At 41.7% G+C, this 26,968-nt stretch overlaps 1 protein-coding gene across 3 annotated transcripts in view; it reads left to right on the top strand.

Moving 5' to 3' along the window:
• Positions 1–26,968, top strand: part of RAB11FIP3 (RAB11 family interacting protein 3) — a 184,976-nt gene that overhangs the window by 53,642 nt on the left and 104,366 nt on the right. For all 3 annotated transcript variants that reach the window (XM_005295566.5, XM_005295565.5, XM_042854133.2), the window contains exon 2: positions 2,412–2,505. In XM_005295566.5, coding sequence (XP_005295623.2) covers positions 2,412–2,505 — 94 coding nt within the window. The remainder of the gene's footprint in view (positions 1–2,411; positions 2,506–26,968) is intronic.

Genomic DNA, 26,968 nt, shown 5'->3' with positions numbered 1-26,968 from the left:
CGAAGTCTGAAATGTGAGTTCAGCAGTTTACCTGTATACCAACAAATAACAAATACTTTTTTTTTGAAAAACAGGAAAAGTGGTGTGGTGTGGTTTTAGCTTTCCACCTCCACTCACTTAAAACAAAACCAAACAATTCCCCAACCCCGCAAGATGACAGAATTGGTTTTTACTTCATTTCCATGCTTGGTGAAACGCTTCAGTTGATGTAAATCAGTATTCGTTCCATTGATTTCAGTGGATCTCTGCCAATATACACTAGCTGAGGATCTGGCCCTGGGTTGTCTTAGACCCAAGATGAATTTTTGGAGAGGGATGCTTCAGCCCTAAAGAACTGTCCGGAGTTATGTTGGAAACAGGATTTTAGACTGTAAAGTGAGTTGCTGCGATGAAAACTCCATTATTTGCCAGTTTGTTTCGTTTTCTCTAAACAAGATAAGCTTGAAATGAAGAAAATGGGCATTAATTTATTCTTAAATTAGTGTACATTTTTCAGTCTCGTATATGGGGATTTGATCCGTAAATCTGCACAAGTTGTGTCAAAATGCAATATCTTAACTTTTTGTTTCTTTCAATATTGTACTTCTTTCTGTCTTTCTTTCTTTCTTTCTTTCTTTCTTTTTAAGGGTAAGGTAAATCTTCCTGTAATTATGTTCTCTGAGCAATTTGCTGGCTAGCATGCTCTTAGTTCTTTTAAAAGCAAAAGTGTTCCAACACAGAAAATTCATAAGAGTAACCAAACCTATACATCACACTGTTTTTAGTTTCACAAGTTATTACTCAGAGGAGACCTACACCTTAAAATGTTTGTGGTTTATTGCTTGTCACTTCCTGTGCATTAATAGTATGTTAGCAATTGTTTTTGGTAGGTGGAGTCTTTCTGAAGCAATGATGTATTTTTTCCCTCTTGGAAATGTTAGAAATCATGCATGAGAATGTCAGGGAACCATGGAAAGTTCGATTACATGTCACTAAAGTGCATGTGTGGGTGGCTTTTTGATATATAACTACAGACCGGTGTACAATGATGAGACATTCATGACACATTGACAACTCAAAGGGACACTGCTAAGCTTGGTAAACACCAAACTCCTGCTTTTCCTGTTCTTGCTTGTTCTCAGATTCTTTTTAGGTGCAAGGTTTTTCTCAAAATAAATGCTGTGTCTCATCACCTTTTTTGCCAAGTACAAGCAAAAATAGAGAAATAATCCAAGCTCCAGCAACATGCAACTCCGAGCAACTGGAATCAGAAATTAGTTTGTGTTCATAACGGATTTGGCCGGGGGGAAGAGTCAATAAGGAAACTACCTCCAAGCTTTACCTATAAATGGTAAAGTTGGAGAGGGAAAGGAGAATGTGAATTGGGAAAGTTCTGTGACAGTCTTTTTAGTACAGCAGTATGAAACAAATTCTATAATTCCATTTGTGCCTTTATTCAGTGTCTGGGCTTTGTTTTTTGTTTTAGAACTAGAGTATATGGCTTTAAGATAGATAAAGATGCCTCAATGTCACTTGAAAGGGTAACTTTCTAAAATAGCAGCCTAGGAAAAAGTGGTTAATTGTTTCCACATCCTAAGAATGAACTATTCTGTAATTGTTTGTCTGAAACGAAGGCTCAGTAGCAGCCATTGAGGGAATTAGATGCACCTGTTTTTTTTTTTTTTTTTTTTTTTTTTTTTGAAGTCTTTGTTTGGACTGCTGAGGAATCACTTTAGTTTTGCCCTCTAATTGTAACTATTCTATTTGAAATGCCAAAATAATCATTGCCAGTTTGCCAGAAATGTCTTATTACTCCTTGTCTCCCATTCACTAGTAGCCTCCTAATCCTTGCAAGCTGCTGATGTGATTGTTTTTTTTTCTACTCCCTGCCCCCTTTAAACATTGCCTAATCATGAAAGGTTTTCCAATTATGTCTAAATACATAGCACAGATTAGTTCATTATTGTTGAATCCTCTTAATTGGGACCCCCTGGTGGACATCCCATTGTCTGAATTAAGCACCTGTCCCAATTAAGAGAAGCTTTCTTTTTTTAAAGTGCTGATTGAAAAAATTTAAGTTGAAACAAAAATATTGTACTGACTCATATTCACTGTATTTCCTCTTTGTATCTCCTAGTCAGTCAACTTCAGTATTAAGACTGGCACTTAGAATTTCACTCCCATTTAATGGTTCATTAAATACCAGTTAACCCCTTGGCATTGTCTGCTTGCGTCCCCATTAAATGGATTTTTTGTTAATATTGTCTCAATTAAGAAGCACTCCTTGCCATTTTCTATCATTAGGCTGAATCTGCTGTCTTTGTAATCAGATGGTGTTTTGATGGATTGTCTCTGTCTTCCCAAATAAGTGAAGTATACTGTGCTTGAAATGCTTTGCCATGAAATTTATAATGCTGGTTTTGTAATTCCAGGTGAAGGACCTAACAAAATATCTAGACCCCAGTGGACTTGGAGTAATCAGCTTTGAAGACTTCTATAGGGGAATCAGTGCTATCAGAAATGGAGGTTAGTTTATTTGCTATTACAATATGAACAAAGGAAAGAGATGAAATTTAGAACTTCAAGGAGTAAACCCTCTAGACCAATTGCTTGGTAAAAACAGTTCCTGGGTTTCCTGATCCCTTTAGAAAGCTTATAAACCTTATTTAAAGTATTAATGTTGTGACACGAGGTCCATTGTTTTCTGTATTGTATGAAGAACAAGGCAGACTGGTTTTAGACGCACTTAAAAAAAACTCTGTGCTACTACATTGCATTTCACAACTAATCAGTAGGGCTGTCAAGTGATTTAAAAAAAATTAAGCACGATTAATCGCACTGTTTAAATGCAAATAGAATATCATTTACTTAAATATTTTTGGATGTTTTCCACTTTTTCAAATATATTGATTTCAGTTACAACACAGAATACAAAGTTTACAGTGCCCACTTTATATTTATTTTTATTATAAATATTTGCACTGTAAAAAAACAAAAGAAATAGTATTTTTCAATTCACTTAATGCAAGTAGTGTAGTGCAGTCTTTTTATCCTGAAAGTTGAACTTACAAATGTAGAATTATGTACAAAAAATAACTGCATTCAAAAATAAAACAATGTAAAACTTCAGAGCCTACAAGTCTACTCAGTCCTCTTTCTTGTTCAGCCAATCGCTGAGACAAACAAGTTTGTTTACATTTGCAGGAGAAATGCTGCCTGCTTCTTGTTTACAATGTCACCTGAAAGTGAGAACAAGCATTCACATGGGACTGTTGTAGCTGCCGTCGCAAGATATTTACATGCCAGATGTGCTAAAGATTCATATGCCCTTCATGCTTCAACCACTATTCTAGAGGACATGCGTCCATGCTGATGACAGGTTCTGCTTGATAACAATCCAAAGTAGTGTGGACTGACGCATGTTCATTTTCATCATCTGAGTCAAATTCCACCAACAGAAGGTAGTTCAGGTTCTGTAGTTTCCGCATCAGAGTGTTGCTCTTTTATGACTTCTGAAAGCATGCTCCACACCTCTTTCTTCTCAGATTTTGGAAGGCACTTGGGTCGAGTGCTGTAACTATCTTGAGAAATCTCACATCTGCAGTGAAAGTATTCTTAAAATGAACATGTGCTGAGTCCTCATCCGAGACTGCTGTAACATGAAATATATGGCAGAATGCGGGTAAAATAGAGCCAGAGATATACAATTCTCCCTCAAGGAGTTCAGTCACAAATTTAATTAATGCATTATTTTTTTAACGAGCGTCATCAGCATGTCCTCTGGAATGATGGCCAAAGCATGAAGGGCATACGAATGTTTTTAGTGTATCTCGCACGTAGATACCTTGCAATACTGGCTACAAAAGTCTCATGCAAACGCCTGTTCTCACTTTCTGGTGACATTGTAAATAAGAAGTGAGCAGCATTATCTCGCGTAAATGTAAACAAACTTGTTTGTCTTAGCGATTGGCTGAACAAGCAGTAGGACTGAGTGGACTTGTAGGCTCTAAAGCAGGGGTCTCAATGTCCCGGCCTGCGGGCTATCTGTGGCCCGAGAACCTCCCCACTGCAACCCGTGGAGGAGAGACGCATGCAGCCACACTGCCGGCAATATCTGCTACATGCACCACCCCCTGCCGCTCCCATTGGCTGGGGGAGAGAGACAGAGATACCATCACTAGTTGCTGGGCAGAGTCAGCCATGGAGGCAGTGTCACTTTTTTCCACAATGAATATAAACAAGTCAAAATGCCAAACACAACTATCTGAGGAACTATGATGTGATTTGGAATAACAGAGACTTCATGGGATAACTCACATGACTGGAGTACTGTCAAGGATGGATATAAACTGTTCAGGAAGAACAGGCAGGGCAGAAAAGGTGGGAGAGTTGCATTGTATGTAAGAGAGCAGTATGACTGCTCAGAGCTCCAGTATGAAACTGCAGGAAAAACCTGAGAGTCTTTGAATTAAGTTTAGAAGTGTGAGCAACAAGGGTGATGTCATGGTGGGAGTCTGCTATAGACTACCAGACCAGGGCGATGAGGTGAACGAGGCTTTCTTCCGGCAACGAACAGAAGTTACTAGATCACAGGCCCTGGTTCTCATGGGAGATTTCAATCACCCTGATATCTGCTGGGAGAGCAATACAGCGGTGCACAGACAATCCAGGAAGTTTTTGGAAAGTGTAGGGGACAATTTCCTGGTGCAAGTGCTGGAGGAACCAACTAGGGGCAGAGCTCTTCTTGACCTGTTGCTCACAAACAGGGAAGAATTAGTAGGGGAAGCAAAAGTGGATGGGAACCTGGGAGGCAGTGACCATGAGATGGTCGAGTTCAGGATCCTGACACGAAGAAAGGAGAGCAGCAGAATACGGACCCTAGACTTCAGAAAAGCAGACTTTGACTCCCTCAGGGAACTGATGGGCAGGATCCCCTGGGAGAATAACATGAGGGGGAAAGGAGAGCTGACTGTATTTTTAAAGAATCCTTATTGAGGTTGCAGGAATAAACCATCCCGATGTGTAGAAAGAATAGTAAATATGGCAGGCGACCAGCTTGGCTTAACAGTGAAATCCTTGCTGATCTTAAACACAAAAAAGAAGCTTTCGAGAAGTGGAAGTTTGGACAAATGACCAGGGAGGAGTATAAAAATATTGCTCAGGCATGCAGGAGTGAAATCAGGAAGGCCAAATAACACTTGGATTGCAGCTAGCAAGAGATGTTAAGAATAACAAGAAGGGTTTCTTCAAGTATGTTAGCAACAAGAAGAAAGTCAAGGAAAGTGTGGGTCCCTTACTGAATGCATTGTAAATTGAGTTTGAGACGCCTGCTCTAAAGTTTTGCATTGTTTTGTTTTGTAACGAAACAAAAAATCTACATTTGTAAGTTGTACTTTCATGATAGAGACCTCACTAAAGTACTTGTATGAGGTGAATTGAAAAATACTGTTTCTTTTGTTTATCATTTTTACAGTATAAAAAATATTTAATCAAAAATAATACAAAGTGAGTACTATACACTTTGTATTCTGTGTTGTAACAGAAATCAATATATTTGAAAATGTAGAAAAAATATCCAAAAATAAATTTCAACTAGTATTCTATTGTTTAACAGTGCGATTTTAAAACTGCGATTAATCGTGATTAATTTTTTTTATCACGGTTAATATTTTTGAGTTAATCGCATGAGTTAACTGCGATTAATCGACAGCCCTACTGATCAGAAGTGGGTTTTCATAAATGTTTGCTGAAATTAGTGCAAGTCTAGTTAGGAAAACTCACTTTGGATTTAGTATATATTGAATCTTGCAATTTTCCCATGGGGTTGGTCAATAAAGGCACATAGTCAAGTGATTTTAATGGAGTGCTTGCAGTGCATGGCTAATTCTGGATTAGGGTGTAGGACCTTCTAAATTGCTAATGCAAATCCACTAATTTTTACTCTAACCACCAGTGCACATAGCATGTGTAAATAACATCTAACAAGAAGCAGATGTAATAAGATTCTTCTGATCTTTTACTGTTTGTAATCTTTGTCATATAATATCTTTTTCGGTATTCTAGCCAACTTGTATTGTAAACTCCTAAGGGCAAGATCATGTCATGTTTGTCAGTAAAATGCCATGCATGCCTATAGTGCTATATAAATAATCTCAATGAATCTTCCACAAAATGACCCTTCAGACATGAGGATGTCTTCAGAAAAGAATGTATAAAGGAATGCTATTTAGCTGTTACCTGTATGAAAACAGTATTTTAGCAGTTCTCATTGGGGCAACTGGATATTATGAACAGAACATGAAATGATTGTTTTCAGCCCTTTTAGAGTACATTTTCTGTTTTTAATCTTTAAAATGTTGAGAAGGGGTATTGATATATTCTGCATGAATTATGTAAAAGTATCTTGTATATGTATTTTCCTCCATAATTGTTCCAACATCATTACTTACTCTGGCGTAGAGAGTAAATTCTGTTGCTGCTCACCTGCTGCTTACTTTCATGCGTGGTCAGTGAGCTACACTGACAGCAGGGAAGGTTAAGCATATTTTAGAGCCAAAGTGGTGTGAATTCATTGTTTCATTTACTATAGTAATTGTGTGTGTTTAAAATACAATACAGTTCTTACAGCAAATAACTTGCACTAAGCTATTAAGTTAAGTTAACATAGTACAAGCATCCTGATTGGCTAATAACTTAGATTGGTTAATTAAATCACACAGTGCTTTAGTATCATGTGCTGCAAAGAGCTGCAGGAGACTGATTTAAAGAGCCTCAGTCTGAGTATCACTGTTTTAGAGCAACACAACCACAAGTGTGAAAGGAGTCTGTTTTTTTTACTGAAACTCCTTTCGGAAAAGTCTGGTTCCATGAATAACCCTTGAAGGTGGGAGTGACTTATGGTCACTGCTTAGATTGCTTGTTGGCTTTATAACCATTCAGCACTGAGTGACATCATTGGTTTTTCCTTGGGAGTTTCGAATCTAAATATTTACAGTTCACTGCAGATTATATAGCTTGAAGGCTTGGTGTGATGCAGCTCTTTAAGAAGAACTGCTCTTGAATTCTGAAGAGGTAGCGAAGAAAGCAAAGAGCCATTAATCTGAGAAATTGCTATCTGAGAAGAGTGTGCATTAACTGAGCCCTGGCTAATGTTTCTCTTCAATAATTCAGTGCCCTGGTGTTGTGTTGTGTTTTTTAATTGGATAGAAGTAGCAGGCCCCAAGACGTTAAGACCTTTCTTATTGTGACAACATTAAACAATTTAAAATATGGTTTGGATTGAGGTTTTGCAACTACAGAGTTTTGCTTATTCACTATAGCAAATACACAACAAATTCCCTTAAGTTTTTATTAATCATAGAAGCATAAGAAGAGACTCAAAGCAGGCACGGGATGTTTCTTAATGAGTCTGAGGATTGAACAATTATCTATTTTCAATGGTTTCAAGCCTTAAAGTCCTTCAGAGGGTTGATTACTGATTGGAGCAATTTGCTTTTATCAAACATCAATGATTTAGATAATGGTATAGAGTACACTTATAAAGGTTATGACCAAAACTGATATATTTTCCCTGACAAGATATGCCTCATACTGAACGGAGCCAAAATGTCTAAATTTATGAGACAAATCCAAAAGAGCAAAGACATTCTTAAAACACTGTGAAGTTGACTGCATTAGTTAGAAGTCGTTACTGTTTATGGGTCCTCTATAGAAGGTGTTGCTACAATTGGCAATGTTATGTACTCTGCTACCTTTTGAAATGTTCATTTCACCATATGGGCCAAAAATGTGCATTGGTAATTCTCCATTAACAGCAGTACACTTTTAAGAATCACCGAGTACTTTTATGTTGACCACTCTTGCAGGGTGATTTTACAAACCTACGAGCATTGCCTAGATACTTCAGCTTGGATTTTCCAATAATAGTCTCACGTGTTGCTATGGTCTGTTGGGACGAGGAAAAGTCCTTGAAAGTATTACATTGAAAGGAGACATAATTGTTGTTTTTGTTTGTTTGTTTGGTGTTTTTTTATTTTTTTATTTTTTTTTTTAATTAAATGGCCATGTTGACTTTTAGTGACTAGCTGGGAAAATTATAGCAGTAAAAATAAGAGACTGAAATACAACTTAGTTTGAGATGCTGCTAGATTGACATTGCATAAGGTAGCAAACAGTGAACAAGGTAAGGCCATTTTTTTTTTTTAACTGATAATTGGAAATTAGTCAGGTAGGTTAAATAAGGTTGGAGTTGGAGAAAATCTAGACTCCTTATATTGTATAGTTTGAAATGTTGATAAGTTATGAAAGAAATAACACACGTTGGCCTTTGGAAGAACAGAGTTAGTGTAAAAGTGTCAAGAAAATTGTATGAACTCAGGAAGGCCTGGGAAACCCACAGTGGGAAAAGTGCAAAATACTCCTGGTACAGTCAAGTAAGCACCTACTGGAACATAATTCCAGTAAAGTCAGAGAAAAAAGATGAAGTGGCAACAGGAACTAATGTGGCTATGTAGAGAGATAAAACTATCACAAGAGACAATGTTTACAAGATCTAAACAACCTGGGATAAACACAAGCTGTCTGAAGCTAGATAAATTCAGACAAGAAATAATGTGCAAATTTTTAACAGTGAGATAACTAGCCATTGGAACAGCCTACCTAGGGAAGCAATGGATTTGCTGTCACTAGAAACTATATGCTTTAGTTGAGGTTGTGGGCTTCACACAGGAATTAGTGGATGAAATTCTCTGGCCTATGGTGTTTCGCAGATCAGACTTGATGATCATAATGGTCCTTTCTGGCCTTTAAAGGGCATGTCTGCATTGTAGTTTAAGCCCAGGATTAGTTGAACATGAGTTAGCAGTCCCTGGGTTTGTTAATCTAGGGCTTGAGTGTCTACACTCATTTGTGACCCCCCCCCCCCCCCAAGTTAGTTAGGAATTGTCCCAACCATTGGCGCCGACTTCCCCTTTGCTCAGTGGGTGCTTGACCCCACCCCGTCCCTGGCCTGCCTCTTCCCGCCTCTGCACCGTCCTCACCCTGCCCCCATTCCACCCCTTCCCCAGAGTCCCAACTCCTTCACTTCCTTCCTTGAGCGTGCCACGTCCCCACTCCTCCCCTTCCCTCCAGGAAAGTCCTAAGCGCTGCCAAACAGCTGTTAGGTGGGGATGGGGTGCAGGAAGCGCTGGGAGGGAGAGGAGTGGGGACGCGGTGCGCTTGTGGGTGGGGGGGGGGAAGGAGGTGGGTGCTGAGCATCCGCTAATTTTCCCCGTGGGTGCTCCAGCCCCGGCGCATCCACAGAGTCGACGCCTATGGTACCAACTTGGGGCTCCAGCGTCTATGCTGCATTATGTTGGGCTGAGTCCAACCACCATATTCCAGAATGTGGCCACTCTAGCCCTTTGTTCATGGTGCACGCGTGGGAAAACCTGACTGCCCAGAGAACAAATGAACTCGACTTGTGGGATAATTTTAGCAAACTGCCCGAGCATGCGTCTTGTGGGGCTATGTGTATGCTGCAGCAATAGGGTTTGAACCTGAGCCCTGACTTGACACAGGCTTGGATCGTCCCCACAGGTGTGTGCTGAACACTGTGCAGGTTGAAACCCTTGAAGAGGGGAGCACAGAACTTAAATTGGGGGGGATTTATTATTTATTGCCACAGTGTTTAGGAGGCCTAGTCATGGACCTGGACCCACTTGTGCTAGGTGCCGTACAAACACAGAACAAATGAAAGAGTTGTCAAATAATTGCAGTATTTGTATTCTGTATGCAGAGAGAGTGGAAAGATGTTAAAGTCAAGCATGGATTTTTCAAAAATGGTAGGAGAACCTAGGTCTTGTCTGCACTGGGGATTTGTCAGGGGTAGCTAGCCACCAGTGTAGCTGCATCAGTGCAAACCTCTAGTGTAAACAGGCAAGGCTGCTATTTGTACCCAGGCAGTTTACTTCTGTTTGAAACCAAGATAATCGGCACTGGTGCAAAGTGTGGCTCAGTGATTTACTCTGCCTGCAATGCAGGTTTGCACTGGTGCTTGGACTTCAGCCATCAGCAAATCTCTTGTGAAGACGATGTGTTCTTGCTGATACAGTGTAGGAGAGGGCCTCAGGTTGGTGTCAATGTTCCTTCCTGCATTGGTTCTCTCCTGAAGCATCATTCACCGGGAGACAGCCGAAACCAAGTTTCCCCTCTGAAGCAATGCTTTCCCACTGAAACCTGCCAGTAGGAGTCACTGCTACAGTGACACAAAGCATTTTAGCTTGTCAAAGCTTCTTACTGGCTGACTATTAGTAGGTGTTTGTAGTTGGATACAGCTGACAGTTCCATGGATCTGCCATGTGCCAGACCCATCATGTGGGTGGCACTTGATGCTTTTTCTTTTTACAGCTGTCGTGCTGTTTTATGTCCTTTTTTTATAACATGGAGGACCTGTTCTAGTTCTGCATGAAGCATGCATAGTTTGTCATTTAAAGCCATGAAGAACTCAGCAGGCTGAGTTATCCAGGACTGCAAAGATGGCTGTAGAAAACTACTTAAGCCACCACCTACACAAAGATATCAAGGATTTAAAGGACTGGAGCCAATTAGTCTATAGTTGCATGTGCACACTTAAGGCAAGTCTACACTACAGCGCTACATTGGTGCTGTGGTTTGGTGAAGACATGCTATGCCGATGGAAGAGTGTCGTGGAAACCGCTTTAAGTTATGTAACTTGCGTAACTCAGGGGGTGGCTTTTTCATACTCCTGAGCAACGTAACTTGCATCGACTTCCGTAGTGTAGTCGATGCAAGTCCCCCAGGGCTTGTCTAAACCGTGCAGCTTTTAGCGACAAGGCTGTGTCGACACAGCCTTGTCGCTAAATGTCGGTGTGTGTAAATGCTCTTTGTCTGCACTTTGTCAGCACTTTCACTGACAAAATACTTACAGCCCCATGAGTGGTGTTCGCTTTGTTGGTAGGAGAGCGCTCCTTCGGACAAAGCCACGTTCACACTGCCATTTGCTGCGGCAAAACTTTTACTTTCGGGGGAGGGGCTTTTTTAAGTACCCGTGAAAGACAAAAGTTTTTTGTTGACAACTTGGCAGTGTAGACAAGTCCTTAGTGTGTTGGAGTAAATTCAGAGTGGCTCAAAGATCTGTCTCCCTGGGCCTCTGCATTTATTTCCAGTTGCTGTGGGGGACCCATAGTAGACTTGAGAGGGCTTATCTCGGTAGCAGTGGCTGCTGGTGAAAGTGCAGACAGTTCCTGGGATTTGTATCTTAAGTCTCCCAAGCTTTGGCAGTTTTTCTTAAAGCCCTCGCTCCTGGAGTCAGGTGATCATGTGAGAGTCTCAGCTTGCATTTAAAATAAAAAGCAAGTTCTTAGCCCCCCTGGTTGCAGAGAAAAGCTTGAAAACATAACCTTTAAAGGCTTGAAAACCAGAGGATTCATAAAGAATCCAAGCTTTATTTTTTAAATCTCATGACTTTTTGAGGTGCCTGATCTGACTTTTTGGAATGGTTTTGGCTTGGCAATACTGAGGTTATTACCTTGAGTCATGTGATTGTGCTCTGCTGCGAGTTTTTAAGGGGAGCAGAGTGGCTAGGCCAGTGGATAGTGTAATCGGGCTGTACGTGCATTTGTAATCGGAGTCCTGCTGGTGCTTCTCTGGATCTGATAGCTCTAGGGGACATCTTAGCACAGATGGAGCACCCTGGTTGGTCATGATCCACTGATCATTTGTGGCAGTCTGCCAGACACACCATGGGGTGCCAGGTGCCACTTGATGCTTTATTTATTTTTACAGCTGTTTTATGTCCTCCCTTATTATAACATGGAGGGCCTGTTCTAGTTCTGCATGAAGCATGCATAGCTTCTCGTTTAAAACCAGGAAGAAGATACAGAATGCGTTTGGGGAGGGAGAGGACAAGACTGTAGCTTTATACATCTGTCCTCTTCTGCTACATCTGGTAACATACGTCATTGATTCTTTTTTCTTGTGGGGTCTCCATTGAGATGGCTTTTTCTGCAGAAAATAAAAGCTTTCAATGCACAAGAATATATAAAATCCAAGTCTACAGGCACTCAAACATTCTGAATCCAGCTGGCTTTGATAAGAGTATAAAGAATTACGAATCCTGGTTAAGAGTACAGAATTCTAATTGTATCCTAACTAATGCTGTACAGACATGGCAACGTTCTGCAGCATGGTTATTAGTAGTGTTTAGTAGGGCTGTCAATTAATCATCGTTAAATCATGTGATTAATTTAAAAATTAATTAATTAAAAAAATAAAAAAAATAATTAAAATTTTTTTGGATTTTTTTCTACATTTTCAAATATATTGATTTAAATTACAACAAAGAATACAAAGTGTACATTGCTCACTTTATATTATTTTTCATTACAAATATTTGCACTGTAAAAATAAAAGAAATAGTATTTTTCAGTTCACCTCATACAAGTACTGTAGTGCAATCTCTTTATCGTGAAAGTGCAATTTACAAATGTAGTTTTTTTGTTACATAAGGTCACTCAAAAACCAAACAATGTAAAACTTTGTAGCTTACAAGTTCACTCAGTCCTACTTCTTGTTCAGACAGTCGCTAAGACAAACAAGTTTGTTTACATTTACAGGAGATAATTCTGCCTACTTCTTATTTACGTCACCTGAAAGTAAGAACAGGCATTTGCATGGGACTTCTGTAGCTGGCATTTCAAGGCATTTACGTGCCAGATATGTTAAACATTCATATGTCCCCTCATGCTTCGTCCACCATTCCAGAGGACGTGCTTTAATGCTGATGACGCTCATTTAAAAAAATAAGGTGTTAATTAAATTTGACTGAACTCCTTGGAGGAGAATTGTGTGTCTCCAGCTCTCGTTTTACCCACATTCTGCCATATATTTAATGTTATAGCAGTCTCGGATGATGACCCAGCACGTGTTGTTTGTTTTAAGTACACTTTTGCTGCAGATTTGACAAAACGCAAAGAAGGTACCAATGTGAGATTTCTAAAGATAGCTACAGCACTCTTCCCTAGGTTTAAGAATCTGAAGTGCCTTCCAAAATCTGAGAAGGGCGAGGTGTGGAGCATGCTTTCAGAAGTCTTAAAAGAGTAACTTCTGATGTTGAAACTACAGAACCCGAACCACCAAAAAAGAAAATCAACCTTCTGCTGGTGGCATCTACTCAGATGATGAAAATGAACAGGCGTTGGTCTGCACCGCTTTGGATCGTTATCAAGTAGAACCCATCATCAGCATGGATGCATGTCCTCTGGAATGGTGGTTGAAGCATGAAGGGACATATGAATTTTTAGCGCATCTGGCATACAAATATCTTGCGACGATGGCTACAAGAGTGCCATGCGAATGCCTGTTCTCGCTTTCAGGTGACATTGTGAACAAGGAGTGGGCAGCATTATCTCTCGCAAATGTAAACAAGCTTGTTTGAGTGATTGGCTGAACAAGAAATAGGACTGAGTGGACTTATAGGCTCTAAAGTTTTACATTGTTTTATTTTTAATGTAGTTATTTTTTGTATATAATTCTATATTTGTAAGTTCAACTTCCATGATAGAGATTGCACTGCAGTACCTGTATTAGCTGAATTGAAAAATACTATTTCTTTTTTTACACTGCAAATATTTGTAATAAAAAATAAATATAAAGTGAGTACTGTACTCTTTGTATTCTGTTGTAATTGAAATAAATATATTTGAAAATGTAGAAAACACCCAAAATATTTAAATAAATGGTATTCCATTATTAACAATGCAATTAATTGCACAATTAATCACGATTAATTTTTTTACTCGCTTGACAGCACTAGTGTTTAGCTAACAGTAGAGCTGTTGGGAGGGTCCCTAGACCCTATTTAATATGTAGGGCAGTCATGTAGAAAAAGGAACTTTGAGTGGCGATGTGTACACTTGATTAAGAATGCTAGATACTCGGTGCATCAGGATGTGCAGTCTGACATTTTCTCTGGTCTAGGTTTGTTGCTGAGATTTTTATCCATATTGTGTCACTGCTGAAAAGATTTCATTAATGATCCAGACCACCCTAAACTGCCACCCATTAGGAAGACATTTTATTCTATGGCTGAAGGTGGAACAGATGCCTTTTGTTTATGTTGTTTACAACTGTCATTGGGGAGAACAGAAACTGCTATGAATGTAAAATCGGAATCAATTCAAGAGCAAGAATGAGTCAAAATTGCTCTGACTGCTTTTCTCTGTATCACATTCCAGGCCACAATGTCTTTGTACTCGGACCAGGGATTTTCAGAAAGAGGAATGTTAACTTTTGCCCCCCTTCCTCCCCCCCAAGTAGGCTAAATCCTAGGAATTAAATGTGTTTTGTCTTTTAATATTTATGGTATTTCAGTAACAAAAAAAACTCCTAGGGAAGCATCTTAGCTCAGAACATATTTCTTGACGCCTATGTAATTTAATAAGACAGACAGGCAGCACTCATTCGGCTGGCTGCAGGTAACTTCAATGCAGTACAACTCGTGTAGAAATATGGTTGCTCTAAATGGTGGGGAAAGGAAGATTAATTTGCTGAAGCTTAAGGCATCTTTGTCTTTTTTGTATTTCTCAGTCCCTTTGTTTTCTTGCTTTTAAAGAGGACGCTCAAATTCCTTTTATTGACACTGGCTCTTCATTCTCCTGACTTCTTAAGAGATGCGCTTGTTGGCCCATGTGAAGAGGTGGGGGATGGGCATCTCCCCCAGTGATGGAAGGGGGACAAGATTTCTTGTCCCCCCATGCCCCAAAGTCCCTTTTGAAAAAACAGAAGCACTATATTTAAAAGTACTTCGATGCATTCTTCCCCTCCTCCACTATTTTCTTTAAAATGCGTTACCAATTGAGACCCCCCCCCCCCCCCCCGAAAATGTGCTGCTTTGCCTCTCATTTATAGAGGATTGTTCAAGCATTGTGGTGTCTTTGACTTTTCTCATTTGTGCCCCAGTGCCAGTGAGTACTGGCCTGTTGGTATGGCCACAGAGCTTGCTTCTATTCCTTGTTTCAATATAGTATTTTACACCCCACGCCACCTAGTGGCTGAACAGTGTGATACAGTTTAACATTCCATTACAAGGCCAGCTCTGGGTTTAGTGTAGGAGTTAGTTGCTGCTACTGAGGGAATGAAATTGTCCTACATCTATTGTGGGGTGGATATCACACTCGTTGTGAGAGAAGAGAATAGGGAGGTGTAGAGGATTTTTATTTATTTAATTTATTTATTTATTTAGAATCCAAAGTACCTCTTTTGCCACATGACAATATAGCTTGGCCCCAAACTTGAATGTCTTGGTTACTCACACCTTCTTGTCTGAAATGGGCCATTCTCATTACCACTTCAAAAGTTATTTTTCCTCCCTTGGTATCCTGCTGTCAATTGAATTGTCTCATTAGACTGACCTCACACTTGGTAAGGCAACTCGCATCTTTTCATGTATTTATACCTGCTCCTGTATTTTCCACTCCATGCATCTGATGAAGTGGGTTCTAGCCCACGAAAGCTTATGCCCACTAAATTTGTTAGTCTCTAAGGTGCCACAAGGACTCTTCCGTTGTTTTTGCTGATACAGAATAACACGGCTACCACTCTGAAACCTGTCACCATTTCAGACATGTCCCTCTTTTTCAGATAGAACCATGCAATTTCAGCCTAGTAGTTATTTTACTAAGTAAGTTGTAGGACTACTGCAAGCCTGCAAATTACATTCTTGAGACTATAGATAGGTTTATCTTAGGAAATTCTACTCTTTCATCCCAATGTCAGAGCATCCAATGAGATTTGACTAATCACAGATAGCGGTTTATCTCCCCTCAGAGCTGATGGAGTAGAAGTAAGGGTTAGGGTGGAGAATAAGTAAACATTCCTCCACCATGAAATATTTCTGTCGCTGTTAGAGGTTCATATACATTAGCACACAGAGTTCTCACACAACACATTATGTACTCTAACATTCTGTTTATATGAGTAACTAAATTATCTTCTGCACTCAAGCAGGTTTAGACAGAATGGAAGCAAATAGCAATCAAAGCTGCCTTTTGCATTTGTTATGCAGTAGCAAGAGTAGTGAAAAGCAAGTATTTGTATCTTTAAAATTACTTGGGCCTATTTGTGCCCAATTAATCTGTGATGTAACTCCAATGACCTATTAAATAGTTATACCAAGAATGAATTAGGACCACTGTCCTTATACCATCCATTGGATAGTGTATTTGCCCCAAAACGATATAGCAGATGACACAGTACATTGACCTAGTTTTAAGAGAAACACAAGAAGGTTCTAGCAATGATGTCCATAGGCCTTATCACTGCAGCCCTGGAATAGGGTTGACAGGGAATTACTCAGACATGCTGTCATAAGACCATTGCTATAGTTTAGCAACCCTCGGGGTCTGAATGAGATGGATTTGCATAAGAATCTCTTACTTGTCTGAAAAAGTAGTTTGGTTTTTTTTTAGTTTTTTCCCAAGTGCATCAAATTCCATGCCATCCCATGCAGGAGTATCACACCTCTGTTAAAATCTCATCACGTCTCATTGAAAGCTTAGCCTCAAAGTGAAACCCTTGTTCCAAACTGGAGACCAGCTATCTTGAGAGCTTCTATAGTTGTTCTCCTGCAGAACTGCTGTGTGCAACTCCTAGTGCAATCTTCTGTGTGGTGTGGAATTGTGCACAATACAGAAAATAGTTATGTCTATAAAGACAGTTTCTTGTTTGGAAAAAAAATATAGAACTTCCCCAGCATACATCTGCTTTCTCAAGTCTCTTTCATAATCTTCCTCCTTCCAGTCCAGAAACACAGCAGCATCTGAAGGACAAAGCAGTTCTCATTCCAGTCCTGTATGTTTGATTTAACTCTAGGGTTTTTTGTTTTGTGCATATATTTATCTAGTGCTCATGAATGAGAGATTAATAACCTTGGTTTGAGCTAGGCATAGTGAAGAGTGATGCTATGCGGATTGACATCCCCCATTGCCACAGCTTTGCCAGTGTGTCAGTTATAACCTTTAGCACCCTCTACTATCACAGTCCTGGACCTGGATTGGTTATGCCAATTGTCTGGTTAAATGAGTTTGTTCATAAGTGGTGGCCTCATACTAGGCCAGTGGTTCTTGACCAGGGATACATGTACCCCTGGGGCTACACAGAGGTCTTCTAAAGGGTACACCAGCTCATCTAGATATTTGCCTAGTATTATAACAGGCTACATAAAAAGCACTAGCGAAGTCAGTAAAAACTAAAATTTCATATAGATGACTTGTTTATACTGCTCTATATACCGTACACTGAAACGCAAATACAATATTTATATTCCAAATGATTTATTTTATAAATATATGGTAAAAATGAGAACATACACAATTTTTCATTAATAGTGTGCTGTGACACTTTTTTTGGTATTTTTATATCTGATTTTGTAAGCAAGTAGTTTTTAAGTGAAGTGAAATTTGGGGGTATGCAAGACGTATCAGACTCCTGAAAGGGGTACAGTAATCTGGGAAGGCTGAGAGCCACTGTGCTAGGCCATGTCTGACTCATTTTCACTACACTGACTAGTGAACTAAATTAGTTCATAAGACTCATTATTTTAATTCTAACAGTCTTCTGACACTGAAGAGCCAGGCTCTAATCCTGGTGTACTTAAGCCACGTCGTTCTCATCTCGGAATGTGACCTGGAAGCTGAACAGCCCAGGAAGAGTGGATTGTGCTCAGGCAAATTAAACTTCAAGACTGGAAGAGTGGGGAACTTCTCAAGTCAAGAGGAGGAGTACAAACTCTGCCTTTTCCAATGAGTTACAGCACAGGACTGCACAGGATAGGATCAAATGGAAGTCCTAGCAGGTGTGGGCACACTCCTCTTTCTCAGCCCACCCTATTTTACTTTTCTGGCACATGAATGCCCTAACGTTTGAGGGGAGTGTATTTGGGTCCTGGGAAGTCCAGGATACGGCTACGCATGATCTCCTGGGTGGCTGTGAGAACCACCATTTTTCAGCCAGAGACAATTTTCCAATCCCCAGCATAACAATGCTGTTCTCATTTCCAGCCAGATGAAACAGCTGTCTGTCTCTGGACATCACTATAGTTCCCAGTAGTTACAAATGATTCTTCTTACAATAGTGGCCAAAGGCGACTCTTGGGCCTCCATTGTGCTAGGTGTGTCCAGGCTCCCAGGAAGATGTGATTCCCTTCCTTGAAGAATTTACTGTCTAAAGACAAGCGAGGGGTGTAATGAACAATAAGAAGGGAAAGAAAGTGAAGGTGATAAGTCTGTGTGCTCCCATAGCCTTCAGTGTGACCAATGGATGGCTCTGCACCATGTGAAAAGGAGTTGAAGAGGGCATGGAAGGACATAGATATTAGGAGTGAGGGAGGTGGGAGGATGCAGAAGAGTGGGATTGCTCGGAGGGAGGCGATATGGCATGGGAGGTGCCCTGGAGATGGAAGACAGGGAGGGGTAACAGAATTGGGCCAGAGGGGGATGTGCTCGTTTACATGAAACCATATGAGAGATGGTAGTAGGAAGAGTGGGGTATTAGAACGGTCACTGAGCCAATAACAGCAAACAAGATTACAGGCCGTCCAAGGTAGCAGGTTCTGTTGTCCCAGTCGTTCTGGAAGTGCCCGGCAATTGCAGCTCCTGCAGAGGTGATGGGCGGGAGATGTAAAAGGCAGTTAGGACTTTCTTCTGCTCCCCTTGTCATTGTCCTCCTGACCACCCTGCCCCGAGGAGTCCTGGGCTTGATTTTGGAGCTCCTGGAAGAAAACGAGTAGACCTGTAGTTCTGAGGTATAACTAACCCGTCATTCTGTTTCTTCAAAGAGTCATCTGATCCCTGGATCTCAAGTCTCTAACCTTATTCCTAGTGCAAGCCAGTCTAGTCAATCTGCAAAAACAACAAGGAGTCTGGTGGCACCTTAAAGACTAACAGATTTATTTGGGCATAAGCTTTCGTGGATAAAAACCTCACTTCTTCGGATGCATAGAGTGAAAGTTACAGATGCAGGCAACCAACCCAGGAACCAATCCCTGTAGCAAACCTCGTTGCCTACTCTGTCCCCATATCTACTCTGGCGACACCATCAGAGGACCCAACCACATCAGCCACACCATCAAGGGCTCATTCACCTGCACATCCACTAATGTTATATATGCCATCATGTGCCAGCAATGCCCCTCTGCCATGTACGTTGGCCAAACCGGACAGTCCCTCTGCAAAAGAATAAATGGACACAAATCGGACATCAGGAACGGTAACATACAAAAGCCAGTAAGTGAACACTTCAATCTCCCTGGTCATTCTATTACAGATTTAAAAGTCACTATCATTGAACAAAAAAACTTCAGAAACAGACTTCAAAGAGAAACAGCAGAACTAAAATTCATTTGCAAATTTAACACCATTAATCTGGGCTTGAATAGGGACTGGGAGTGGCTGGCTCATTACAGAAGCAGCTTTTCCTCTCCTGGAATTGAACCTCCTCATCCGTTATTGGGAGTGGACTACATCCACCCTGATTAAATTGGCCCTGTCAACACTGGTTCTCCACTTGCGAAGTAATTCCCTGCTCTCCATGGCCTTGGCTACACTTGCAGATGTACAGCGCTGTGAGTTAAACCTGACTTCGTGCAGCTGAGTAGGGAGAGCGCTGCAGTCTGTTCACACTGACAGCTGCCCAGCACACAATCGTGGCCACGTTTGCGGCAATTGCAGCGCTATTGGGAGCGGTGCATTATGGGCAGCTATCCCACAGAGCACCTTTTCCCATTCTGGCGCCGTGGGTTGTGGGAAGGGGGCGTAGGTGCGGGGGATTCTGTGTCCTGTCCCAATGCCCCGTGATGCATCGCTTCGCATCCCAGAAATCCCTTTGTTTCCGTCCACCTTTGGCACCATCTTTCAACGGTTTCTGTGCAGCGCGATCTGTCTGCGGGAAATGGAGTCCAAACTGCTGAGGCGTATGCTGACGAGTCTCGCCAGCACGTCACGTTTGGCTATCGAACTATTCCTTAAGATCCAAAGTGACAGCGAGAGTGAGGGTGAGGAGTCCGACGATGCTATCGAGCCGCGTAACGCTTACGACACGAAATTGCTTGTGGCACTCATGGACATGCTTAGCACCGTGGAACGCCGCTTTTGGGTTCAGGAAACAAGCACCGAGTGGTGGGATCACATCGTCATGGAAGTCTGGGATGACGAGCAGTGGCTGCAGAACTTTCGGATGAGAAAAGCCACTTCATGGGACTGTGTGAGGAGCTTGCCCCCACCCTGCGGCGCAAGGACACGAGATTGAGAGCTGCCCTGCCAGTGGAGAAGCAGGTGGCTATTGCCATCTGGAAGCTGGCAACTCCAGACAGCTTCCGGTCAGTCGCAAACCAGTTTGGAATGGGAAAGTCGACCGTCTGTTTTTGTAGATACAGACTAACATGGCTACCCCCTGATACTTGACGCCATGCAAGGCACTAAATTTAGCCGTATGGAGTGGAAATCCATCAACCTCAACAAAAAACTTGCACAGATACAGACAGACATCATCTTCCTCTCCAAATGCAAACAGATGGACATCATACCAAAAGGACTGAAGGTAAAAAATCCATTGCAATCAACATACTACACGGCCTATGGTGAGAGACTGTGCCACACTCTCTCAAAGAAACTGAGGAACCACTTGATCAGCATCCTGTACAGCAGACAGGAGAAGATCAAGAATGAGCTCTCAGAACTGGAGACTCTCATACAATACCAACCTTCCACACAAACTTCCACGTGGCTGGACTTTACAAAAATGAGACAAGCCATTTACAATGCACACTTCACTTCTCTACAGAGGAAAAAGGACAATAAGTTATCTAAACTCCTACCTGCCACAGGCGGCTACAACAGTGGTACCCTCAACTCATCTAACAACATTGTCAATCTTTCCAACCACACACTTAGGACAGACTCTTCTGCTGGGCTATCTCGGGGACTCTTTCTGTCCCACCATCCCCACGAACACGATACAGTTCTGTGGTGATCTGGAAGCCTACTTTCGTCATCTCCGACTGAAGGAATATTTTCAACGCACCACTGAACAGTGCACTGACCCACAGGAACCCTCCTATCAACACTACAAGATGAAGAACTCTGCATAGACTCCTCCTGACGGTCGAAATGACAGACTGGACCTCTACATAGTGCTTCCGCAGACGTGCACAGGCTGAAATTGTGGACAAACAACATCACTTGTCCCATAACCTCAGCCGTACAGAAAGCAATGCCATCCACAGCCTCAGAAACAACTCTGACATTATCATCAAAGGGGCTGACAAAGGAGGTGCTGTAGTCATAATGAACAGGTCAGATTATGAACAGGAGGCTGCCAGGCAACTCTCCAAGACCACATTCTACAGGCCACTATCCTCTGATCCCACTGAGGAATACCAAAAGAAACTACACCATCTGCTCAAGTAATTCCCAGCTACAGTACGGGAACAAATCTACATGGACACACCCCCAGAACCCCGACCAGGAGTATTCGATCTACTACCCAAGATCCATAAACCCGGAAACCCTGGATGCCCCATCATCTCAGGCATTGGCATCTTACAGCAGGATTATCTGGCTATTTGGACTCTCTCCTCAGACCCTACGCTACCAGCACTCCCAGCTATCTTCGAGACACCACCGATTTCCTGAGGAAACTACAATGCATTGGTGGTGTTCCTGAAAACACCATCCTGGCCACCATGGATGTAGAAGCACTTTATACCAATATTCCACATGAGGGTGGACTACAAGCTGTCAGGAACAGTATCCCTGATGAGGACACAGCACGCCTGGTGGCTGAGCTTTGTGACTTTGTCCTCACCCACAACCACTTCAGATTTGGGGACAACTTATACCTTCAAGTCAGTGGCACTGCTATGGGTACCCGCATGGCCCCACAGTATGCCAACATTTTTATGGCTGACTTAGAACAACGCTTCCTCAGCTCTCATCCCCTAGTGCCCCTCCTCTACTTGCACTACATTGATGACATCTTCATCATATGGACCCACAGAAAGGAGGCCCTTGAAGAATTCCACCTGGACTTCAACAATTTCCACCCCACCGTCAACCTCAGCCTGGACCAGTCCACACAAGAGATCCACTTCCTGGACACTACAGTGCAAATAAGTGATGGTCACATAAACACTATCCTATACCGGAAACCCACTGACCGCTATACATACCTACATTCCTCCAGCTTCCATCCAAGACACATCATACAATCCATTGTCTACAGCCAAGTCCTAAGGCCTGGTCCCCACTAAGTCCCCACTTCGGACTAAGGTACGCAAATTCAGCTACGTTAATAACGTAGCTGAATTCGAAGTACCTTAGTCCGAACTTACCGCGGGTCCAGACGCGGCACGGAGGCTCCCCCGTCGATGCTGCGTACTCCTCTCGCCGAGCTGGAGTACCGGCGTCGACGGCGAGCACTTCCGGGATCGATTTATCGCATTTTAACCAGACGCGATAAATCGATCCCAGAACATCGATTGCCTGCCTCCGGTAAGTGAAGACGTACCCTAAGATACAACCGAATTTGCTCCAACCCCTCAGACAGAGACAAACACCTACAAGATCTTTATCAAGCATTCGTAAAACTACAATACCCACCTGGGGAAGTGAGGAAACAGATTGACAGAGCAAGATGGGTACCCAGAAATCACCTACTACAGGACAGGCCCAACAAGGACAATAACAGAACACCACTGGCCATCACATACAGCCCCCAGCTAAAACCTCTCCAGTGCATTATCCATGATCTACAACCTATCCTGGAAAATGATCCTTCACTCTCACAGACCTTGGGAGGCAGGCCAGTCCTCGCTTACAGACAACCCCCCAACCTGAAGCAAATACTCACCAGCATCTACACACCACACCACAGAAACACCAACCCAGGAACCAATCCCTGTAGCAAACCTCGTTGCCTACTCTGTCCCCATATCTACTCTGGTGACACCATCAGAGGACCCAACCACATCAGCCACACCATCAAGGGCTCATTCACCTGCACATCCACTAATGTTACATATGCCATCATGTGCCAGCAATGCCCCTCTGCTACATACATTGGCCAAACCGGACAGTCCCTCCGCAAAAGAATAAATGGACACAAATTGGACATCAGGAATGGTAACATACATAAGCCGGTAAGTGAACACTTCATTCTCCCTGGTCATTCTATTACAGATTTAAAAGTCACTATCATTGAACAAAAAAACTTCAGAAATAGACTTCAAAGAGAAACAGCAGAACTAAAATTCATTTGCAAATTTAATACCATTAATCTGGGCTTGAATAGGGACTGGGAGTGGCTGGCTTATTACAGAAGCAGCTTTTCCTCTCCTGGAATTGACACCTCCTTCTCCATTATTGGGAGTGGACTACATCCACCCTGATTAAATTGGCCCTGTCAACACTGGTTCTCCACTTGCGAAATAACTCCCTGCTCTCCATGTGTCAGTATATAATGCCTGCATCTGTAACTTTCACTCTATGCATCCGAAGAAGTGAGGTTTTTACCCACGAAAGCTTATGCCCAAATAAATTTGTTAGTCTTTAAGGTGCCACCAGACTCCTTGTTGTTTTTGTAGATACAGACTAACACGGCTACCCCCTGATACTCTAGGCAATCTGGTATCTTTAGAGAGGGGATAATTTTACTCCTCTGTAACTTCTTTCTCCGTGAATAGCACTTGACCCTTGGCTCCCAGCTTCAAGTCATGCATTAGAGGCTTGAGGTACAAGTGGGAGAGTATTGTGGTGGTGGTGGTGGAGATGGTGATGATGATGGTAACTTCTCATAAAGCCTCTTGTTAGGTCAACAAGTCTCTCTTTCTACTGAATGTTTCCCAGTATTTTGTTCAGACTTGTTTTAAACATGCCATGTGAAGTGGCTTTCACTGCTTCACTGGGGAAATTATAATAGGCTAATAGATTGTGCTGTCATGAAGCTTATCCTGAGATTCAGCCAAAATGATTCTATTGTTAATTTCAATCCTTTGTTCCCAGTTATCCCACTGTATTATGCCAAACAGTACCTCTCCTTGGTTCTTTATACCCTTCAAATATTACACCTCTTACCTATTCTTTTGTCATCTCTCAAGCAGTTATCCTATATATATATATATATATATATAATGCATGCTATCTTTCCTCATAAATCAATCTCTTCAGCCCCCTCATAATTTGTTCTTCTCTGTACTCTCTCCAACTAGAGGGATTTTTCTGGTGCCTAGTAGCAGTACAAGAATGATATGGAGAAAGTACCTCTGCCACCTTGCCCCAAGACGAGATGCTTCTGCAGCCCAAAATTACACAGGGCTATTTTGTTTCCATGTCCCTTCGCAAATTCCTATGTAACTTGTGGTCCAATATTGTCCTAAAGTCTCGTGTGTTAATTGCTTCCCCTCCTTTCCCCTTCCATTAAATAACTTTCATTTTATTGTCTAGGCCCTTTTGTATTACTTCTCAGTCATAACAGGTGTGTGGTGTTCTCTTAATTTAATAACATCTCTGAACACAACTAATGTGTTTTTAAATGTCCTCCTTGCAGATCGCTATTAGATAAGATAGATATTAGATAAGACAGGACCTTTCCCAGTTCATGGTGATACCTCCCCCAACTAAAACTTTTACTGCTTACCAGAACCCTTTCGTAACTTTTCTTCAGGAAGTTTTCAAAAGCATGGAAACGAGAACAGCATTGCTATGCTGGGGGCTCTGGCTGAAAAATTGTGGTTTTCACAGCCACCCAGGAGATCATGCGTAGCCATATCCTGGACTTCTCAGGAGCCAAATACAAAAGCATAACCACATTGATCTGAATTAATTTTGCGCAAGATTTTGTGACTATCTAATGCATTGCTAAAACCCAAACACCCTGTGCTACTTTCCTCATTGCTGTTACTGGATCAGTCAATTATTTTAAATGTTATTTCCATTGTTGGGATTTAGTTGGTTAATTCAGGGAAGAGGAATTATCATCATGTTTACCTCCTGCCAATAGCTGTGCATGCCTGTACTCTTCAAAGCGTGTGCCTACACTGTGCCCTTCGCGCCCCCCCCCCCCCCCTTAAAAAAGAGTGTTCTTATCTCAGGTAGCTAGCTTGGGTTAAAATAGCAGTGAAGACAGGATATCTCAGTTTTTACCTTGTTAGCAGCTTGAGTAAAAACCTAAGGAAAACCTGGGCTTGAACTTTATATGCTAACACGAATTAAAAACGGAGTTGCCGTGTCTTCACTGCTATTTTAATCCAGATTAGCTAACCCGAGTTAAGAACACCTTTTTTGCAGTGTAGACGTACTCTCTAGGAGTCTTGCCTTGTGGATTCTGAGGATGTGAGAACAAGGACTACAAATCAAATTTATGTGAACATTTTCCCTTTTTCCTCTTTCATTTAAAATGTTTTCTGGATGCTCTCTATATATGGTCTGAGCAAAAAACACTTGAAAAAACCAAAGCCCTTTTACGCCCACCACTGACACTGTGATTGAAAGGGTGAGAATTGGTGGGGGAAGAGGGTGGTTTTTGTATGTTTTTATTTATTTTTTATTTATTTTTAAAGCATTTAGTCTACCTGCAGCCTTGGAGGAAAGTTTCATGCACATTATTTAAAACTTTTCTCTGGGTTTGCAGCAACGGCAGTTTTGAATTGCCTTTCTGCTGTGTGTATTTTTCTGCAAGAATGAGTGACCTGGTTAACTGTCCGTGTTCACTCAGATCCTTTTAGTCCATGAGAACTGGCAGCAAAAGAAGCACTGCAAACAAGTGAGACTTTGCCAGGAACCATGGAACAGGCACTCATTTTAAAATCACTGAAAATAAAAATAAATGGAAGTGAAAAGATTACCCTTTTCCCTGTGCTTCTCGAGTTCTGAGCCATCACTTTAAATGCTTTCTGGTGAAATTCTCTTCAGTCCTATCAAAATGCCAACAGGCCAATCTTTCTCCCTTTTTCCTGTCTGTTTTGACCCCCTGAATTTAAGAGGATTGCTACTCTGAAAAGAGACTGTAAAAATGATACTGTGGATTGTTTCAGTGACTTCAGAGCTGCCTATTTTACAAGTGAATTTTTTTTCCTGACTGCTGGTCCTCACCCCTAGATCTGAGGCCTTATCTATAGTCGACATGGTATGTGGGTATAACTATTCCAGCAAAACCACCTCGTGGAGATGCAGTTTATATCGGCAAAATAATTCTTTTGCTTGTATATTTAACCCAGTCCCCCAAACTAAATAGGCCAGAGGTTCTCAAACTGTGGTCCGCGGACGAGCTCCATTTAGGTGGACTGTGGATAGTTTCCTCTAAGGTGCGCTCCTGGGCGGCCGCACACAAGAGAATGAAGGGCCACCCACCTAATTAGTGGAGCCACTCCAGTAAAAGCATGTGGTGAGAAAAATCTTTGATTTTGAATTCCTTTAGCTTGTTAAGTTAGGTATTAGTTTGCATTTTACCTCTTATTTCTTTGTAACCAATTCTGACTTTTATGCCTCATTACTTGTAATCTCTTAAAATCTGTCTTTAATAAAATTGTTTCATTGTTTATCTAAGTAAGTGTTTTGTTTGAGAACCTCCATTTGGGATAACAGGGTTTGTGCATATCACTTTTGTGACAGACCCAGACCAGTGGGGTACAGGAGTCTGGTAGAGGGCAAATATACTGGTTATTGGATGAGTAGTTTTCTGTTCCCTGAGTGACCAGAGCAGGGGCTGCACTAGAGTAATTAGGAACCTGCTAAAACCAGTTAAGGCTAATTAGGACACCTGGAGCCAATTAAGAAGAAGCTTCTAGAATCAATTAAGGCAGGCTAATCAGGGCACCTGGGTTTTAAAAAGGAGCTCACTTCAGTTTGTGGTGTGAGTGTGAGGAGTGGGGAGCAAGAGGCGCAAGGAGCTGAGAGTGAGAGGGTGTGCTGCTGGAGGACTGAGGAGCACAAGCGTTATC

The sequence above is a fragment of the Chrysemys picta genome, chromosome 10 (genome assembly GCF_011386835.1).
Source record: "Chrysemys picta bellii isolate R12L10 chromosome 10, ASM1138683v2, whole genome shotgun sequence".
NCBI classification, from domain to species: domain Eukaryota; kingdom Metazoa; phylum Chordata; order Testudines; family Emydidae; genus Chrysemys; species Chrysemys picta.
This window is presented reverse-complemented; position numbering and strand designations above follow the sequence as displayed.